Source organism: Prosopis cineraria, unplaced genomic scaffold, assembly GCF_029017545.1.
Source record: "Prosopis cineraria cultivar Desert tree isolate PC_DT_omini unplaced genomic scaffold, ASM2901754v1 PC5, whole genome shotgun sequence".
Classification (NCBI taxonomy): domain Eukaryota; kingdom Viridiplantae; phylum Streptophyta; class Magnoliopsida; order Fabales; family Fabaceae; genus Prosopis; species Prosopis cineraria.
In genome coordinates this window covers 7933411-7955927 of record NW_026555336.1, presented here as the reverse complement: position 1 = coordinate 7955927, position 22517 = coordinate 7933411, and the positions used below count along the sequence as shown (strand labels likewise).

Below are 22517 nucleotides of genomic sequence, written 5' to 3'. Positions count from 1 at the left end.
GCAATTTGTCACTTTGGGTGGGAAGTTTTATGATGCAAGTCTCTACTTTAATCTTACCCACATCCACGTCCACGACTACGACCACGATTGCGAGTAACTGTGACCGCGAGTAAAACCTTGACCTTATGGTTACACATGAATATAGTAGTCATGTGTTGCCGCATTCACTTCAGGGAATGGAGTAGTGCCAGTTGCTCGTGACTCATGGTTTTTCATTAATAACTCATTATTTCATTCGGCAACTAAGAGACATGATATTAGCTCTAAATATTTCTTAAATCCTTTCTCACGATATTGCTGTTGCAGGAGCACATTAGATGCATGAAATATGGAGAATGTTTTTTCAAACATATATTTATCAATGATTTTTTCTCCACACAATTTGAGTTTAGAACTAATTACAAACACAATTGAATTATACTCACTTACAGTTTTAAAGTCCTATAAACGCAGGTGCATCCATTCATATCGTGCTCATAGAAGGATAACTATTTTCTGATGATCATATATTTCCTTCAGGCTATTCCAAATATCTCTAGGATCTACTTTTATACTCACTTACAGGATATACTTTACTATGGATAGCTTTTAGATCTACTTTAAATTCTGTGGATATCTCTAGGATTCACTTTATACTTTTTATATAGATAACTTCAGGATCCATTTTATATTTTATATAGATAACTTCAAGATCCATTTTACGTGTGAATAACTTTAGAATCCACTTTTCTTAAAATTATGTATATAGATAACCAAATGAATTATATATATATATATATAGACAAGAAAATAGAAATAAGAAATTAAATGCAGAATAAATAAGTAAATAAATAAATAAACACTTAAATGTAGATATCTTTAGGATATACATTATATCACGTGGATAACTTTAAGATTCACTTTAAGTTTTGTGGATATCTTCAGGAGCCACTTTATGTTATGCGTGGACAACTTCTAGATCCACACTTTCTAAAATTTAAATTGTGCCTCCATTTATATTAGAGATGTTCATAGGCATGAGCATAAATATCTAATGCACTAATAGAATAGATGAAAGTAAACTTAAGAAGAAAAAAAATAAAAATACATACCTAGTGATGGTAAAAGAAGAACAATCATGCTGATAACGTGTTATAAAACAGAGACTGAGAGTACAAGAGAAGAGAGAATACTATAGAGAGAATAAGAGAATAGGGAGCTTTTTTATTTCAGTATGTCGAACACAACTGAGGTGCCTTCTATTTATAGGCACAAATATATCAATTAAAGTGAATAAAATATACAAGATAATAATAACTAAAAGATATTATAGTAACTAAAAGATATTGAAGAATCTGAGATAATGGACATCCATATAATATCCTAATATTCATAACAATTAATTTTTTTAAAATTTTTATTTAATACTTACAAAATAAAATAAAAACTTATTAATCTAAACTATCTAGATTATTGCTTATTGAGCACCATGGTGCTCATTATGTCATGAGTATGGAAACCAGACTCATTTGATGACTTGCTCTCTCTTCCTCACCAGCCACAAGTCTGACGGCATTCTCCTTCTTCATCACCAACAACAAGTCTGATAGCATGCTCTCCTCTTCCTCAAAATAACAAGTCTAGTGACATGTTTAGCCTCAGCTACATCCCAGAACTAGATCCCCATGTTAATCGAAGAACTCATCGTTGAGTGTTGGGGCACAAAGAATGTGTTCTTATTTTTTAGATAAGTTAAATGAAGCTCTAGACCCAAAATAAGAGGTAAATGCGGCCGAAAGAAAAGAAAAGGAAGGTGATGTCTTACATGAATATGAGAAGCTCAATTAAGGAGCACAAAGAACACAACAACGAGATTCCAAACGGACCCATGAAACTGAAACCGACGTCAGTTCTATAGCACAAAACCATTACCTGTATCACTATTCAAATCTTCATCATTGTTAGCAACCTTCTACCACCATTCCTCCTTCATCATTCCTTCATCATCAACAGAAAACATTTCTAAGAATAGAAATATGATATTGAATGGTGGCTACAGTGCCCAAAATATTATCAACTTTAAATAGACAAGGTGCACAATCTTAGACACGTGTATATAAAGACAATATCTATACAAAAGAATAACCTAGAGGACTATACAATAATACATGATATCCAAAGTGATTATCGAATGGGCTCTGCACACGTAGTAATATTGGGCTTAATTGACTTGGGCTTGTGCTGCACATGTATTGGCTTTGTTTCCACATTCCCCCTCAAACAAGAGGCGGGAAATTTCAAGACCCCAAGTTTATCACGGAATTCCCAGAACTTAGTGTGAGATAATGGTTTAGTAAAAACATAAGCAACTTGCTCAGATGAAGGAATGTATTATACCACTAATTGCTTCCCCAGTACTCGATCTCTCATAAAGTGAATATCTAGTTCAATGTGCTTTAACCAAGCATGAAGAACAAGGTTGGAAGCCATGGTAGAAGCACTGATGTTGTCGCACCACTTGACTGGAATTTGCTGAAAAGCAAGACCAATTTTTGTAATTAATGACTAAAGCCACATGATTTCTACAGCAAGATCAGCAAGAGCCCAATATTCAGACTCGGTGCTCAACCTAGATATGACTCGCTGTTTCTTTATTGACCAGAAGACTAGTGAATCGCCAAGGTATACACAATGTCCACCCATTGAGCGTTGATTATCGAGACACATGGCCCAATCTGTATTAAAAAAGCCTTAGAGAGTTAAGTGGTTGCTAGGTTTGATATGAAGGGATAGATTCAATGTTTCTTTAAGGTACCTAAGTACTCTTTTGATAGCTTGCCAGTGTATATCTGTAGGTGAGCTTAGAAGTTAGCTCAACTTGTTTACTGAATACATGGTATCTGGACGTGTGTTGACTAGGTATTGTAGAGTGCTAATGATTCTTCTATAAGGAGTAGGGTCTTGTAGGAAAATACCATCATTTTTTGAATAATGCTTATTAACAACCATAGGTGTAGGTACAACTGAACAATTTTGCATCCCTGTTTCCCTTAGTAAATCTTGAATGTATCTCTCTTGTTTGAGATATAGACCCATATCATCTCTAAATGCTTCAATACCTAAAAAATGATGAATTGATCCAAGATCTTTCAAGCCAAAGAATGAGTTGAAATGCTTAATGAACACTTTTAGAATTGTTAGAGAGTTTCCAATTGCTATGATATCTACATATATCAATACAAATAGTATGATACCTCATTTCTTGAAGAAGAAGAAGAGAGTACTATCACATTTTGAGCTAACAAAACCCCAAACTAGGAGAGTAGATCGCAAATGTTCAAACCAAGCTCTTGGCGCTTGTTTGAGACCATATAGTGCCTTTTTCAGTAGACACACATGATTAGGATGTTTATGATGAACAAATCCTTCTGGTTTTCTCATAAATACTTGTTCTTGTAAATAACCATTCAGGAATGCATTGTTTATATCAATTTGCCATATCGACCAGCCAAAAGTGATTGCTATTACAAGAATAAAATGTATGGCAGGTGCCTTTAGTACAGGACTAAATGTTTCATTATAGTCTACTCCAGGACTTTGTTGAAAGCCTTTAGCAACTAATCGTGCCTTCCTCTTTTATAATGATCCATCTGCAGTAAATTTATTTTTATAAATCAATTTGTAGTTAACAATATTTTGCTGTCCTGTAAATGGAACTAAGATCCAGGTACCATTTTTTATTAGTGCATTATATTCCTCGAGCATTGCTTGCTTCCATTCTAGGAATTTCATGGCTTCGTTCACACTCTTAGGTTCTGTGTAGACATCATTTTCAACTTTAGCTAACCCAACATATGGTGTTTTGGGTTTATGAACCCCTGCTTTGCTCCTAGTGATCATTGCATGCTGATTACCACCTTGATTGTCTTCTCAAGATGAAACTTGCTATACTAGTTCTGCTAGTTGTGTTTTAGATAGCATTTCTTCATTAAGTTGACTTTCATGTGATGAATGACAGCTATTATGTTGAACTGATGAATTTGCATTACTTTGATTAAGTTTAAAGGCATCATTTGGAATCTAATTAGTTGCGCTAAGAGATTGTGGAGCAGCAATAGAAGATGAACATATAGCAGATTGAAAAGTGCTCAAAGGTGCAAAGAAAACACTTGGATGCACTTCTTCCTCTTAAGGTAAGGATTTTTTATTAATAAATCCTATTGCAAATGAAAAATCACACTCATTAAAAACATGCCGTGAAATAATAATTCTCCCTAATGAAGTAAGACACTTATAGCCTTTGTGAGAGTTGCGAGAACCAAGAAACACACATTTGGTTGATCTAAAGTCAAGTTTATGTTGATTGTATGAATGTAGGTAAGGGTAGCAAGCTGAACTAAACACTTTCAGATTATCATAGTTAGGATATTTCTTCCACAACTTAAAAAATAGAGAAATGCCCCCTAAAATAAGGGTGTGTAACCTATTAATCAATTCCACAGTAGTGTGAAAAGCCTCCTGCCAATAGAACAAAGGCATTTTTGCCTAAGCTAAGAGTGTCAAACCAATCTCAATAATATGTTTATGTTTCCTTTCAGCTCTTCCATTTTGAGCTGAAGTGTGAGGACAGGAATGCCTAAAAACAATCCCTGAGTCAGCAAGTAGTTTGGAAAAAACTTCTATATTTACCTCCCTAATCACTTTGCGCAGTCTTAATCTTAGTATTAAATTGCTTTTCTACATAGTTTTTGAATTGAATGAATGTTGAAAATGCTTCATCTTTGGTTTTTAGTGGATAAATCCATGAATATCGGCTGAAATCATCTACAAACAATATATAATAGTGAAATCCATTCATAAGAACCAAGGGTGAGGGACCCTAAAGATCAATATGAATTAATTCAAGGGTTTACGAGCATGTGAAGTAGAAATTTTAAATGGAAGAGAGTGAGCTTTTCCATACTTGCATGATTCACAAAAAGTAACAGCTTCCTTAAATGAAACTTTGAGGTTACATTTACTAATAATACTGTTCAAAACCCTATCACTTGGATGACCAAGTCTACAATGCCATAGATCTCTACTATTAAAATTACTTCTTAATATTGAATTGTTAACTTCTTCAGCAACTAGAGTAAATTCTTCTTTGTTACCCTTGTTACCAGATCTGTATGCTTTCTGTCCTTCTACTTGAAACATGCCACTAGTTGGCTTTCCTTGCAGCATCAATTCTTTTGTCCCTTGAGCCTTCACAAAAATACCTTTTGCATTAAAAATCACATTTGCATTGTTATCTGAAGCAATTTTATAAACACTGATAAGGTTCTTATTGGCATCTGGAGCATACAAAATATTACTTAGTGTGACAGATTTGTTAGGAACATTTTGAATACTAGATGAACCTACTTTTATAGCATTCATCCTTTGATCATTACATGTAACTATTCTGATCTTACCATTTGTGTCCACTGGGTTATCAATATAGTTTAAGTCATTTGTAACATGACTTGTTGCTCCACTATCAAGGAACCACGCATCATCATTCACCATCTCAGGAGATGCCTATTAAGCAACATTGAAGTTGGAAGAGGAACCACTGTTCTGCTTTTTGTTACTATTGCCTTTGACAAAATTCCTATCATACCTATGATAACACTGATTCACAAGATGACCAAACTTATCATACAGCTGACATTGAGGTCTCTCTTCATTCCTTAATCGAAAGTAACTATCACGACCTCCTCTACAGCGTCCTCCACGACCATGTTTCCAACTGTTATTGAATGAAAATGGTGCTTCCACATGAGCTGCATTAGCAAACTGGGTTGAGGTCAGTTGTTGTGTGATTTGGTAAAGTTGCTCTAGTCGACTATCAAATGAGAGGAGTGAAGCTTGAAATTCAATCTAAGTAAGCTCATCGGACTCTTTGGTTAGTTGAACAATAATCGGGTTATACTCGTCGTCAAGTCTTGAGAGGGTCTAAATAATAAGATCAGGTAATGGAATTAGGTGTCTAGCTAAAACAAGTTGCTTTGAGATATGCTTCATCTTCATCAGGTAGTCATTCATAGATAACGCTCCTTTTTGAGTTTGTTGTATCTCAAATTTTAACATGAGGATTCGAGACTTGGTTTGAGCCCCTGCTAAGGCTCAAGCAGCTTTCCAGAAACCTTTAACAGTACAGACATGCGTCATTTGGGAAGAGATGTCAAGGGTCATGGTATTTAAGAGCCAGCCGAATAAAATCTAATCGGCAGCAACCCAATCTTCAAACTCGGGATTGAGCTTGGTAGAAGTGCCTTCAACAATGAACTGAGTTGGGCATGGCTTTATGCCATTAAGGAAGCCCTCAAGCTTAAAGCCTTTAATAATGGGAAGCCCATGAATTTGCCACAAGGAGTAATTCATCCTGTCTAACTTAATAGCATATACCTGAGGAAGAGAGGTCGGTGCACTAAAAACTTTACCAAGATTAGTAGCAGCCAGAAATGAGCTTCTAGTATTGGCAGTCTTGAAGTTACTGGAGTCTCATGAAGGTGAGTTTTCAGTCATCATTCTCCCCTTAGCTCTGATACCAAGAAAACATTTCTGAGAATAGAAATATGATATTGAATGGTGGCTATAGTGCCCGAAATATTACTAACTTTAAATAGACAAGGTGCACAAACCTAAACATGTGTATACAAAGACAATATCTATACAAAAGAATAACCTAGAAGACTGTACAATGATACATGATATCCAAAGTGATTATCGAATGGGCTCTGCACACTTAGTAATATTGGGCCTAATTGACTTGGGCTTGTGCTGCACACATAATGGCTTTGTTTCCACATTAACCTTCCTCATCTCTATTCCTTCTTTCATTGTGGATTTGCAGATATGCTTCACTAATGTCTTCTTTCTTTACTAAACTTGCATATGTTGATTTAATTATTTAGGTTTTGATTATGTGTTTTGGATTTAAATATCTTGATGGATTTAATTCTTGGAAGTGAGAATATTTAGATTTTGATTTGAAATGTTGCTTCTAGTAGCCGCCATAGTTAGGGAAGAAGATCGATGAAGTAGGTGTTTGGTAGTGACCTGTGATTTCTAATATTTTTTTTTCTTTTTTTCTTGAGAAATGAATAAGGGTAATATAGTATTTTGATATTATATTTATGAATGTTGAATAAATATTATTCCATGTCATATCAAACATATTTTTAAAACTTATTTCTATTTCTATTTTTATTCCTATTATTATTATACAAGAAAAAAAGAAGAATTTTAATCTTACTTCAATGCTTGATCTCACTCTCAATTTAGAGTTTCAACAGCTTGGATGAGTGTGATTAATTGGAGTCAATTTCCACCACCACACACCTTTCCTATTATAGATATGGAGAAAATTGATCTATGAGTAATTAAAAAAATAGAAATATTAAGTTATGTGTCTGTAACTTCTATGTTACTCAATATATTGGAGTGGAAATTTAATCTTGACTAGCATGAAAATTAGTATTTTTTATGTTTAATTTGCAACTAGAAATAGGTATAAGATAGTTATCTAAAAGTAACTTCAACATCTGCTATAAACAAAAAATTATAAATTAAATTGACAAAAGACTAACATAAATAGAATACTAAAAGTTAATTGATGATGAATATGCTATATATGTAGTAAATCCTATACCAATTTCAAGATTAAATGCATCTCAAGTCAAAGTGCAGATAGTTAAAAATGAAACATCATCAATACTGATGGATTCCTTAAACCACCATATAGAAAAATTGAAGACCTCCCAAAATAACTTTTCTACTTTTATTAATTTGACACAAATATCTATGAGGAATCATGTAAAATCTAATTTATTATTCAAAAAAAATGATCTTAAGTCCATTATGAGGATAAAATTAAAGGTTTAAATATGGAAGGAACGAGTGGCATACGTGTGTTTGTGAACTACAAAATTACACGGTACAAATTAAACGCATTGCACTCATGTCCAAGATGGTACAAATAAAGACAAATTATACTTAGCAATGTGTACAGGGAATCAAAAGATGAAATAAATGAAGTACTTTTTGAATAGAGATACTTAAATATAATATCACAGATAATTTATAGAAAATGGTATTGCCAAATAAATTTAGTAATAAATAAAGAATTTTCAAGAAATATAATAGTCTTAACGGGCTCAAGAGCATACTTGAATTGTGTTCAAGAATGATTAATTCCCACTAAAAATTATGAAAAAAATTTGCAAAAAAGTACGACCAGCTAATAATTCAAAATTAGATATACATTATAAGTTAACAAATGCTCATATATGTAATTAAGGAATATGTTTTAAAAACATTTTCATATAAGAAAAAACCTTAAGTGAACCTGCTATATTAGGCACTCCCTTTTTAAAGCAAATATCATCTTTTGAGGTATATTTTAATGGAATAATAACAAAGGTAGCTAGAAAGAAAATAATTTTTGAATGAGTAAAGCCACAAATAATTAGAAAAATAAAAATGTTAAAAACAAGATTTGATATTTAGAATAAATACTATATATAGAGAACAGAAATAAATAAATTTCTTTAATAAAGAAATACATTATAAAAGAATTGAAGAATAGGTAAAAAAAATCCATAAATAAAAAATAGAATAAATGAAATAAAAGAAAATATTGAAAAAGATATATGTGACTCAACAGTACGAGACTCAACCTCAACTTCGTTAAGGTGGGGGAGGTTGGAGGATCGAGTCTTGGGAGATTTCAAAAGACCCCCGTGAGAGTGGGGTGAGGAATAACCTAAGTACCACCTTGAGGAAAACTAGCTTCCGCTGCGGTGACATGAGTTGGCCCAATACTGGTTGTGGCCTGCTAGACAAGTGGCTAGTATTGTTACATAAAAAGTACTAGCCACCCATCTAGTAGGCCACTACTAATACTAGAACCTAAACTACTCGCACAACAGGCTTAGCTTTCCCCAATATGGTACTTGAGTTATTCTTTACCCCACCCTCGCAAGGGTCTTTTGAAACCTTCCGAGACTCAATACTCTAACTTCTCCTACCTTAATGAACTGAGTCTTGTACCGTTAAGTCAAGTGATTGGTAGGGTGAGGAATAACTTAAGTACTACCTTGAAAAAAGTTGGCTTCTACTACAGTGACGTGGGTTGGCCTAATGCTAGTTGTGGCCTGCAAGACAGGTGGCCAGTACTGTTACATAAAAAGCACCTTTTATGTAACAGTACTCATTATGGTTTGCTAGACGAGTGGCCAATACTGTTACATAAAACACCCAAATGCCTTTTGGAATAGGAAAAGACATATAGTTGAATTGCCATATAAAGAAAACTTTAATGAAAAACAAATACCAACAAAAGCTAGACCTATATAAATGAACCAAGAATTGTTAGTGTTGGATGTGGGCCTTACCTATATTGGGCCTAGACCCACTAATACACAAATCTAATTTTCCTTCTTGAGCTTGCAACGTCCACTTTCCCTTCAGGATCTATAATTAGTTATTATTATTATTAGTTTTTATTTCATAAGAGAGAGTTTAGGGATCTGATTAGATTTATTCTCTCTCCCCTCCATCTATATATGTAAATCGTGATTTATCAATAAAATCTAGAGAAAAAATAGATTTAATTACATGGTATCAGAGCTCAGGTCTTGACTATTCCCTCCTTTTTCATGATGTCGTACATGAACGTACCCACTCACCAACAGCCTCGAGTTTTCCAAACCAATGATGGCAACAAAATACCTTCAACTGGGGACGAGAAGGGTGTGATTGGAGGGGAAAGGCCGAACTCAACGATTCTACCTTATGGGGTAGTTGCGTCGATAACTGAGACGCACTACCAGTTCATAATCACCCATTGCCTGAATGGGAATAACTACCTTTAGTGGTCTTGAAACATTTTAATGGTAGTCCGAGGGAGGAATAAAGAAAAATATCTCACTGGTGTTCCTCCACCACCGATGCCTGATGATGCCCAATATGCAATATGGGTTGCTAAAAACAATATGGTGATGGCATGGCTTCTAAACTCCATGACAGTGGAGATAAGTGAGAATTACTTACTTGCAACCACTGCCAAAGAAATTTAGGAGTCAGCAAAAAACACGTACTCGATCAAAGAGAATACTGTGCGATATTCCAAGTAAAACATTCCCTTAGAAATCTCGTTCAAGGTGACAAGTCTGTAACTCAATATTATACTACTCTAATGAAGTTCTGGTAGCAAATTGATCTTTATGAGATCCATGAGTGGTCGTGTCACAGGGATGGGATTTATTATAAAAAACTAATTGATCGAGACAGATGTTATGATTTTCTGTTGGGTTTAAATGAAACCTTTAAGGATATTTGGGGTCAAATAATGAGCATGAAACCCCCTCCTATGCTAGAAGAAACCTTCAATATGATCCAATATGAAGAGAGTAGAAAAATGTTGACTCAAAGCTTTACAATATCAACTCCTCTTTTGAATAACGCTTCCGCACTTGCTGTCCGTGGAGCACAAGGGGAAATGAAGGGTAAGAAACCTGGAAAATGGTGTGATCACTGCAATAAGGTGGGCATACCAAAGACGTTTGCTAGAAACTACATGGAAAGCCCCCAAATTCTAAAGCAAAGCCTAAAAATGAAGGAAAGGGACTTATGATTGGTACTGTAGAACCTGAAAGTAGGTCTTTAATTACTGAAGAGAAGCATGCTTCTTTAACTGGAATGAGTGAGCCTAAACATCCTTCTGTAACATTGGCATAATCAGGTACTGCCCTTACTAATATTCTCAGTGAGAAAGCTAACCCAAAGAATATTTGGGTCGTAGATTCAGGAGCTACTGATCACATAACAGGTTTTAGAGAACTTTTTTCTAATTTTAATGAACATTCTAAGTATAAATATGTTGAAGTAGCCAATGGTGAATTTGCAAAAGTCACGGGTTCTAGAACTATAATTATTTCTGAGCATATTACCTTAAAAAATGTTTATATGTTCCAACTATTAAATGTAGCTTGTTGTCCGTAAGTCGCATTGTAAATCAAGCCAACTGCTTAGTATTTTTTTGACAAAAAGGGTTGTGAATTTCAGGACTTGGTCTTAGGGAAGATGATTGGCAATGCTAAGGAATGAAATGGGCTCTACTATATTCATAGATCTCTATCCAAGAATAATCCTACTATCTGTTCTGTCATGACCAATGTTGACCTTACCTTATGGCACTCTAGGTTAAGCCATGCAAGCCTTCAATATATGAAATTTTTATTTCCTAATATCAATAATAAAACAATTTCTAAATTTCATTGTGATACTTGCAAATTTGCTAAGTAAGTCCAACATTCTTTTCCTGCCAATTCTTATACTCCAACTCATCCTTTTTCCCTTATCCATAGTGACATATGGGGACCATCAAAATTTGAAACAAACTCCAAATGTAGATGGTTTGTCATGTTTATAGATGATCATACTCGATTAACATAGGTTTTTCTAATGAGAGAAAAATTTGAGGTTCTCACCATCTTCAAAAATTTTCATGTGTTTATTCAAAATCAATTTCAAACATCAATTAAAATTCTCCGTAATGACAATGAAAGAGAATATTTGAACTTCACTTTCAAAAATTATTTAGAATAACAAGGAATACACTATCAAACTTCTTGTGCTTATTCCCCTCAACAAAATGGTGTATCCGAAAGAAAAAATAGACACTTACCTGAGGTTGCTAGAGCCCTTATGTTTGGTGGTAATGTCCCTAATAAATTTTAGGGGGATGCCATTCTTACTTTTGCATATTTGATAAATCGCTTACCTTCTAAAACCCTTAACTTTCAAACTCCGCTACAAAAATTTCTTAAGTCTTATCCCAACTCCCATCTTACTACTTCTATTCCAATAAGGGTTTTTGGATGTATGGCCTTTTTATATAATGAAGGTGGTGGAAAGCTCGACTCTCAAGCCATCAAGCATATTTTCTTGGGCTATTCCTCTACCTAAAAAAGGTATAAATGCTATTCCCCTATTACAAACCGGATATATATCACCATGAATGTCAAATTCATTAAAAATCAATTCTTTTTTAACAAATCTCCCATTCAGGGGGAGAGTGAGGAAATTGAATGGTCAATTTGCCTAGATGAGAGTGATTATCACCATAGACTGCCCCCTGGATAGCCTCCTGAACCCCACATATCCCCAGATCTCTCCACTAATGGCTCTTCCACCAATTCAGATGTAAGAAAATCTAAGTCTGGACCTCAAAACAGCTCTGAAAATGCTGAAACAAGTTCACCAGACTCTAAAAACTCTTCAAATAGATCCAGATTTCATGATGCAAACCCCTTTGAGCCACTAAATATGCTTCCTGGGTATGAGACTCAGGTGGATGAACCAAAAAGTCCTACTGAACAGCATTAAAATAAAGAAAATCCCATTTCCATACCAACGCAATACCATGATTCTATACCTGAGGAGAGTCTTGAGGATTTATATTGGCCAATTGCTTTGAGAAAAGGGAAAAGAAGTTGCACTAAGCATCCTATTTCCAGGTATGTTTCATATAATAAACTATCTTCTCATATAAAGACTTTTGTGGCTAATGTTGAGAAAGAAAAAACTCCCCAAAAATTTGAAGAAGCCGTCACTGATCCTAAATGGAAAAATGCTATAGAAGAAGAATACATAAAAATAAAACTTGAGAAATTACTGAGTTACCTAAAGGAAAACCTGTTGTAAGTAGTAAATGGATTTTTACAGTAAAATATAATCCTGATGGAAGTGTGAACAAGTATAAGGCTCGATTAGTAGCTCGGAGATTTACCCAAACATATGGTATTGATTACCAAGAAACTTTCTCCCCTGTTGCTAAACTTAACTCTATAAAAGTTTTATTATCTCTTGCTGCCAATTTAGATTGGCCTCTTCATCAACTAGATGTTAAAAATGCCTTCCTAAATGGTGATCTTGAGGAAGAAGTTTATATGGAAATTCCTTTGGGATTACGAGACACTAATAACTCTCACAAGGTTTGCAGGTTAATCAAGTCTCTATATGGACTTAAGCAGTCACCAAGAGCATAGTTTGAGAAATTTACTAGAGCCATCAAAGTGTGGGGACACAAGCAATGTCAAGCCAATGATATACTATTTGTTAAACATCATGGCGATAAAATAACAACCCTCATTGTGTATGTTGATGATATAGTATTGACAGGAAATGACAAGGAAGAAATTGCCAAGCTAAAGGCTAACCTAGCAACACAATTTGAAATCAAAGACCTTGGATCTTTAAGGTATTTTTTGGGGATGGAAGTAGCACGAACTCATAAGGGGATCAGTGTGCCACAACGAAAGTACACCCTAGATTTGCTCAAGGAAGTAGGGATGCTAGGAGCCAAGCCTGCAAACACTTCAATGGAGCTAAATCAAAAACTAACTATCAGATCTGATGGTGTAGCAGTAAATAAAGAAAGATATCAAAAACTAGTAGGGAAACTGACTTACTTATCACACACTCAACCTGATATCTTCTTTCCTGTGAGTGTAGTAAGTCAATTCTCAAGTTGTTCTCAAAAAGAACATATGGCTGCTGTCCACTGAATACTCAGATATTTAAAGAAAATGCCAGGCTTGGGTTTATTCTTCATAAAAGGTGATACTAAGGGCATAGAGCTATTCACAGATGCTGACTGGGCTAGTTCAAGAATGGATAGATGATCCACTACAGGGTACTGCTCATATGTATGGGGTAACCTAGTGACTTGGAGAAGTAAGAAGTAGCCAGTAGTTTCAAGAAGCACTGCTGAATCCGAATATAAGGCACTTGCCCTAGGAACTTGTGAAGGAATGTGGATTATTAGACTTCTAAAGGAATTGAAGATTGAGACAATTAGACCAATCAAAGCATGGTGTGATAACATGTCAGCAATCAAGATTGCAAATAACCTTGTACACCATGATTGCACAAAACATATAGAGATTGATCGGCACTTCATCAAAGAAAAGTTGGACACAAAAGTGATTGATCTATCATATATCCCTTCAGGTCAGCAGATTGCAGATGTGATGACCAAAGCATTGACTCAAGAAAAATTTGAAGCATTTAGGAGCAAGCAGGAATGATTAACATCTACTCACCAGCTTGAGGGGGAGTGTCGGATGTGGGCCTCTGCCTATATTGGGCCTAGACCCACTAATACACAAACCTAATTTTCCTTCTTGAGCTTGCAACATCCACTTTCCCTTCAGGATCTGTAATTAGTTATTATTATTATTAGTTTTTATTTCATAAGAGAGAGTTTAGAGATCTGATTAGATTTATTCTCTCTCCCCTCCATCTATATATGTAAATCATGATTTATCAATAAAATATAGAGAAAAAATAGATTTAATTATAGTTAGAATACTGTAAAACATAAATTCAACAACTACTTAAAAAGAAACTAATAAGACCAAGTAAGTCACCATGGAGTTGCTCCTCTTTCTATATGTAAAATAGAGTAGAAATAGAAAGAGGTACACCAAGATTAGTCATAACCTATAAGCCATTAAACAAAGTTTTAACATGGATAAGATATCTCATTTCTAATGAAAAAGATTTAATAGGAAGGTTATCTTATGGTTCACTATTTTTAAAATTTGATATGAAATTTGGATATTATCAAATCCAAATAGCAGAAAAAGACATATATAAAACAGCCTTTACTGCCCCCTTTGGACATTATGAATGGAATATAATACCCTTTGGATAAAAGAATGCACCCTCAGAATTTTAATAAATGATATATTTAACCCGTATAGTAAATTTACTATAGTATATATTGATGATGTTTTAGTATTTTCCAATTCAATTGAACACTTTAAACATTTAAATCAATTTTACAAATAATAAAAGCTAATGGTTCAGTAGTATTGGCCAGAAAAATGAAATTATTCCAAAATAAAGTAACATTTTTAAGAATGAAAATATATCAGGAAAAGATAACTCCAACCAATAGAGTTGTAGAATTTGCACAAAAAATTTTGGATAAGATTACAAATAAAAATCAACTACAAAAATTTTTAGGATGTCTCAATTATGTTGCCAACTTCCTGCCAAAGATAAAGATAGCTTTACTTTTTAAAAAACTATAGAAAAACCCTCTAGAATGGATAAATAAAATGACACAAATATAGTAAAAGAGGAAAAATAACAAGTTAAAAGTTTACCTTGCCTAGGGATAGCAAATCCAAAAGCCTTTAAGATAATCTAAGATCTATTCACAAGAATACAAGAATATCACATAAATGTGTAAAGTGGCAAGTAAAACATTTATCGAATACACACAAATACATAATTATCATATATTAATCCATACAAGACATTATCGACATTATCCACCTTATATCCTTTTTACTTCCTCCGACTAAATATGTAAGCTAATAATATAATAGGACCAACTTCATGTGACTAGACTAGCTTAAACTCACTAATCATGGGAGGCAGCCTTGACTTAAGGTGCCTTAGCCTATTATGGATCATAAATTTTCCCTTTCCTTAAATATCTATGGTGTCATATGCTCAAGCTATCTAAAATAGTAGTAGGACATTTAAACAAGAAATAACCTCGGTAGTAGGTAAAAAATATCATTAACTTATAAATCACTCATTTTTATCAATTTACCCCCTTTTAAACACCTAAAATTTCATAGTTTGAATTTAAGGATGTTACATCGAATTCCTCCCCCATTACAACCTTTCGTAAAATTGGAGGATTAGGATGCTATTGTTGCCTCATAGTATGAGAAGGAATTCAAGGAATTTGGGTTTCTAAAATTTAAATTTTGGTGCTTTTTATTGATTATGTATATGTAATAATAGGAATTTTTTATTATTTGCCAAGGAACTATGCATTCAAAATGAAGAAAGAGTAGCCAAGAATGAATATCCTTACAGAACAAGGAGGTTGGGTATACAAGTATGGAGCATAAACAAGTAAAGGTGGAGGGATCAAATATTACCATATCCTACCAAAGACTCTGGGCATTGACATAAATAAACAAAGATGGAATTATTAACAACTCCTATGTGAAAAAGGTTACTTAAAAAATTGTAAATGTTATTATTATCTATCAATTAATAATTGATTATGAAAATATATACTAATCATATCTAATTTGCACAGGATTCCATCTCTTAAAAGTCTTACAAGGAATGCTTCATGAGCATGAGGATATATTGGCCAAAGTGTTGGGGACCCCTAACCCTCTAGTCTTATTAAGGGTGTCGGGTTTGGTGTCATGAAAAATAAGTACTTAGGCAAGATTAAGAAGCAAACACCGACTTCATCTAAGGTTAAAGAGCTAAGAAAGAGCAAGCCATTACATATACACCAACACCTCGAAGTCTAGGCAAAGATAATTGACATGTTACCAAAAGGGTGGATCCTTGAAAGGATTTTTGCTAAGGTTAGCCTTAACTCAAAAGATAACTACACAATTCCTTTAGAAAAAGTACTCAAGATAGTATGTTTTATCTTTTGAATTTACTTAACTATTTTTTTATCTTAGAAATTGACATTGTTTATTTATTTAAGGTGAGAATGACTGCAATTGTCTAGTAGATGATCCTTCATGCAAAGTGGTTGCAAGATGTGTGTATAACATTGTCGGGGACGAGACAATCCGTAACCTTTCGCTCCCACACGATTGCATGAGGGTTTCTTTGCTTGTTGGAATTGACCCCTAAGTATCCATTATCTTATCCTACTAATGAGGTGCAAATGGTAGGAGATGCATTAGGGAGCTTCGTTGCATGGCCTAGCCACCTTGTAACAATGGAACCGCTAAAAGACCCAAAGCCTAAAAAAGACCAATTGCTCGCAAAGAAAAGGGTATATATTATTTAAATAATTGCTTGGAATCTTTTAATATACATGTATAATTTTTTTGTTGTACAGATGAGAGGGAAAAGCAACTTGAAGGATAAGGAGTTAGGCCATACCAAAAAGTTAGCCATGGTTTCGTAGCATCCAGCGCCTAAGCCTATTGTAGACAACAAATTCTATGGCTCTCTTGAGACTTATGCTTCAGCTATGAGGATGATTCATCAAGTGTTGATTGGGGATATCATTAATTTTGACGATGGGCTATACGATAGAGTGTCATTTAAAGTCATCCAAGATGAAATTTTAAATGAAATCCTCAACTATGATATGGCAAGCATTAGTTTGATGACCTTCTATTTGAGGTAATTCTTCAATATTGCTTGGTTAATTACTTGAATTATATATTTGTCCATCACGTCCGTATATTAACTTGTTTATTTTTTCACCCCAAGTCACATGTATACCTCATTCATGATTCTTGGTGGCCTTGAGTTGAGGTTCAAACTGATTAATCCCCATGATGTCTCTCTCCACAATGATCTTATTAAGGAAGCTCTTAAAGATCAAGCAAAAACACTTTCAGATCAATTTCAAGAAAGGAGAGCAGACAAGATACTTTATTTCTCTCTCCTTACTGCTAAAGGTGAGTTGCTAACACTTGTTACAAGTAAATATTTTTTATATTTTCTAGTTTGCTAATACTTACTATTTCTTATTGGGGGTACTGAATGCTTATTGTGGTTAATCCCATTGCTCTAAAAATATGATATCTCAATTCCCTTAATAAAGAACCAAACAACAGAGAAGATATGATTGTACTTTTTAACAAGTTGAATTTTTTTTCACTTGTCATTTCTTGTTATTTTTAATTTCCATACATATATTTCTCACATTCATTCCATAATTCCTTCTTAGAGCTATGATGTTGTATCACACTGCAACTGACAAGAGTGTGTCCTTCAGGATGAGGGCATTCGACTCTTCTGAGAAATGGATCACCGTTAAGGTATTTATTTAATTGACTAAGTTTTTAATCAAGAAATCATTTCATGTTATAGAATTTAAGTGTACAATCCAACCAGATCAGAGTAATGGCTGTGGTTTTTACTTGATGAAATTCATTAAGGACATTATTACCTATGCCTTACCACATTATCTAATAAGGTATATATTAAATTTAATTACACCTTAATTATAAATTTAAACCAACTTTAAATAGCTAGCTATTAACTTGAATTCATTGTGACTATTTGCTTATAGTACTTCAAGGATGTCTATTGCATTTTTTATACCTCTGCACATGTAGACGAATCTTTGAAGAGGTGGCCCAATGCTTGTTCAATATGTGGGTAGCAACAATGGTTAGACTAGCATAATAGTTAATTACGTATATACATTTTACACATTAAATTTTTTTAGCCAATTTTTATGCTTTAGCCATTTAATTTTGGAAGTTTAGTTTGCAAATTAGCTATGATTATAGATTTTTTTAGGGGTTAGGGTTAAAGGTATAGGAATTTCAATCTACTTGGATAGCAATCTTAATATATAGGAACATAAATTGTATTTTCTTTTTGTTGCTAGATGGCTATTTTATTTTCTATCTGTGTATCTTCATACAAGCGGGCTGCTTTTCCTATTTAAAAAAATGTCACAAATATTTGACAGTTATTTTGAAATAACGATCAATTATTTATGGCAACAACCAAGCCAATGATGGCTAGTTTTTGTCATAAATACTTGATAGTTATTTCTAAATAACCATCAAGTATTTGTTTATAGAAGCAAATATGTAATCATATACGTGACAATTATTTTCAAATAATTATCAAGTAAGGTCTCCAATATTTGACGATTTTTAACCGTCAAGTAAGGGTGACTGTAATATCTGTCGCACCCTTACTTGACGGTTAAAAACCTTCAAATATTATTAAAAATATGCATCACATACTAGGATTTTTTATGGTAGTGGATATATAGTGAAAAATCTCAAGGGTGATTTTGAGGACTGGATATAAACTAAGTCGTTGGGCTGAATTAGGATAAATCATTTGTGTACTATTTCTATTCCTACACTCTTTACATTCAGCTCATTTATATTTTGCATTCTCTCTTTTTTCTTGTATTTGAAGCATTTATATATCTCAAGAACTTTGTTTTAACTTTATTGATTTAGTTCACTGTCTTGGAAAAAAGCTTTAGAAACTTGATTTTGCTTTTTTTTTTTCAAAATCAATTTTTGGCAAGTTCACTTTATGATTCCCTATTTCATACACTTGATTTTCAAATCTTGATTTAATTTTTCTTTAATTTCAAGTGTTTTGATAAAGCTTTGTAATAGAAGTACTTGATTTTTAATCACTTGTTCTTGGCCAAACTTTTTGTTGCACTTTCAACTTGTATCAAACTTTGTGAAAAGTTTTGTTTAGTCAAAAAAATTTCTAAAAACCCAATTCAAGTCCCTCTTATTGCTGTTGCTTGATCTTACATTTTATGTAAAAACCAATGATCTAAAGAAAAGATAAAAATAAAGTTGAGAAGGCAGGACATTAAAAATAAACATTAGAGAAAGATATATTGAAGACTCCTAGCCCTAAATTTACTAAATATATAAAATAAGTACTCAGTCCATGATTTATAAATATTATTAACCTATTACATATTTATTACATTTAAATATATTAAAACACCGTTGTTAGGATAGTTAGTTATCGCATGGTTAAATTAAAATGGCCATAGATTTTTTTTCTCTATAACAAAAGCCAAGAATTGATGGTGTACAATTTAAAACACCATTTTATTACACATGCAGGTTAAACATCATGAATCACAAGGTTTAACAAATATAAATCTATCCATAAATAACCAAATTAAGATAGATCAAGCAAAGCCACAACTCCAATTCTCCTCAGGTGAAGGGAGTTATTTAAGACAACTACAAACCTATTATAGATACTATACGTTTGACGGATCTTGATATCATCGTCACGCTCTTCTGGTCATAGAAAAGGTGACATTAATGAATTCAATTTTTTCTTTGGACATCCGATCTGTTAAAATCTCTTGGTATCTTTTGAAAACTTCTTCGATGATACCCTCTCCGAAGTGGCTGATCAATAACGGTTCGGCCACAGCCCTCATGCACTTTGTGACGTTATATCCACCATCATTCACTACTTCGGACTCACTGAACTCACTGTCTACTGCGTTCCAATCATCGTACGCATTCCAATTCACCACTGATACCTCCATGCGATTGATGCTGAATGACCCTTCTTTTTGTATCTCTTGTTCCACTTCAGATGGGGATGGTGTGTATTGGGGTATATTGAACGAGTCCACTTCCTCTTCTTTTAACATTCCCTGTAACTCATCGTAAAACAAATTAGCATGACAGGTATTTTTTCATCGTTAAATGGATAGAGACGGAGAATGGCTCATTCATATTAGCCATATGAATGGTCAGCCATTCTCCTAATAATAATAATAGCAAATAATATTAAATAATATCTTTTAATAATGGTTGAGATTTAATTATGCACAGCACGCATATTAGCCATAAGCTTTCTTAAAGGATAGAAAAGGGATCAATAATTCATTAATGTGTTCAGTGAAAGGACGGCAATGGGACCAATAGTTCACGTCTTGCCCATCATGAAAAGGACGACGGTGGAAGTTATTAAGATCGGGAAAAAAATGAATACCACGGAGGCCATATCATTAAGAGCTTTAGCCATAAGTTCCCAAATAAGGCAGCATTCTTTGCTAGAGGGATCGTCGCTTTTTCTTCCTAAAAATGTGAGCACCATACAACCTCCTTCCACCACTTCCTTTGCACGACACTCGAGAAACAATGAAAAGTCTCTCTGGAATTGATGGTAATAGGCCTTCAACACATTTGATGGGCTAGTGCTTGCCATGTAGATGTTGCCCTTATTGTTCTCCACTCCTTCAGGAACCTAATGCATAGATCAGTCATCTCCTCGGTCAAACATTTCGCTCTATGTCTCAAAAATCTAAGTTCAAACAAGTGACTAATATAATACCTGAGAGAGCCATTGAAGACTGTAAGAGGAATGGACAAAATGGAGGCTTTTTGAAGGGAAAATCCTGCCATAGAAGGAACCAGGGGCCCCGGCTAAGAAGCAATGACCAACCCCATTAACCATTGCATGACCGAGTTTCTTCTTAAACCCACCAAGAGACCTAAAGATATTGTTGAAGTCATTTCCTGGAAGATCGTTCAAGAAGACTTGGTATTCTGGAGACTGATGATTTAGGTCAAGGCAAAGCTTCTCCACTGTTCTGATAACTTCAAAAACCACAAAGAAAGTGTTTGGACCAGAAGAGCAACCCAGGTCTGCAATCACTAGTCTTTCCGGGAGCCTTTTGCTATACAAGTTGGCTAGGGCTTCCTCTCGAATCGGCTTGGTCAGTGTCAGCACTTTTTGCTGCTTCCCGTCACCAAAAAACAGTTATCAGTTTTTACGCTGTGTTATATTACAGAACAGTTAGGTCTCGTTTGGTTATCATAAATAAATAGAATCGCATGAATTGAAAAAATAAATATTAAAATGAATTAAACCACCCTTCTTTTTATACTAAGCCTAATAAAACTCATTAAAATATACTATAAATGTGAGACTTATCATACCTTCTAAAAATTTTATGAATCATGATTCTCAATCTGATAAACTAATTAAATTATCTCTCCTTCTTATTAATGTGCTCACTTATCTTCTTTGATCATTTTACTTTTACCTTTATTTTTTTAATTCATTTTGTTCATTTCTAGTAACCAAATGAGAATAGCTTCTCTATAATATTGGTTGCAAGGAAGATGAAATTCATTGAAAGTATGTGGTACTTAATCATAAGAGAAAACATTATCTTTGATCCCTATAATTTTTTGAATTTTACTTTTAATCCCTTTATAGTGTTTTCAATTCTCATAAAAACTAAAAATATTAAAAAATTAAAACTATAGAGACTAAAAAAAATATTTTCTGATATTTCTAAAATTATAAGAATTAAAAATACTGAAAAAAATTATAAAAACTAAAAATAAAATTTTATAAAACTATAGAGATTAATGATTATGTTTTCCTCATTATAATAAATGATCATACCTGAACCAAGGAATTCTTTGCATAACTTTCTTCTCCCACGCCCCCATTCATGTGCAGCACTTCAGTAACCTCCATTCTTAGCATCTTTTTTCTGTCTGATTATTTTCTATTTTATTTCTTAACTTGTGCGGGTTTTTGCTTGTTCCGAGGAATCTATTTATAGACGTTTCACCTCTTTCGCACGGCGGGAAAAAGCATGTATTTTGTGGCTGCCGTTTTTCAAGAAGGAATAAAATTCCTTAGATATTTTCGTTCTTTAACAGTCATGGAATGGGAGCGAGCACGCGCGTTCCCTGCAAGTCAGTACACACATTACGACGTGATTGATATGATGTAACGCGAAGAGGGGCGGGCCTACGTGGTCCTTGACGTGGTGCCAACCTCTCGATCCATAACTATAGCACATGTGCGGCTTCGGTGTCAGATTTTATTAATGCGATGAAATTTGAAACATTTAAAGTTTAGTTAGTTTAAATTTAAATATTAATATATATTTTTATTTTATATTTATTAAAATAAAAAATTATAAAATTAATACTTTTTTA

At 33.7% G+C, this 22517-nt stretch overlaps 1 protein-coding gene across 1 annotated transcript; it reads right to left on the bottom strand.

The window, feature by feature from the left end:
• Positions 1 to 19740: 19740 nt before the first annotated feature.
• Positions 19741 to 22071, bottom strand: LOC129310428 (S-adenosyl-L-methionine:benzoic acid/salicylic acid carboxyl methyltransferase 3-like). Its single transcript, XM_054952267.1, has 4 exons — positions 21973 to 22071; positions 20890 to 21294; positions 20548 to 20802; positions 19741 to 20206 (listed from the first exon to the last, which is right to left on the bottom strand). Exons 1-4 carry the CDS (start codon positions 22054 to 22056, stop codon positions 19829 to 19831), a joined length of 1122 nt encoding a protein of 373 aa, XP_054808242.1. The 5' UTR covers positions 22057 to 22071; the 3' UTR covers positions 19741 to 19828.
• Between the last annotated feature and the right edge of the window lie 446 nt (positions 22072 to 22517).

Coding starts and splice junctions, on each gene's coding strand:
- LOC129310428 (XM_054952267.1), bottom strand. CDS start 22,056: ATGCTAAGAATGGAGGTTACTGAAGTGCTGCACATGAATGGGGGCGTG. Junction 21,295..21,972: donor CAAAGAATTCCTTGGTTCAG/GTATGATCATTT, acceptor GACGGGAAGCAG/CAAAAAGTGCTGACACTGAC. Junction 20,207..20,547: donor TTAATGATATGGCCTCCGTG/GTATTCATTTTT, acceptor GATGAGTTACAG/GGAATGTTAAAAGAAGAGGA.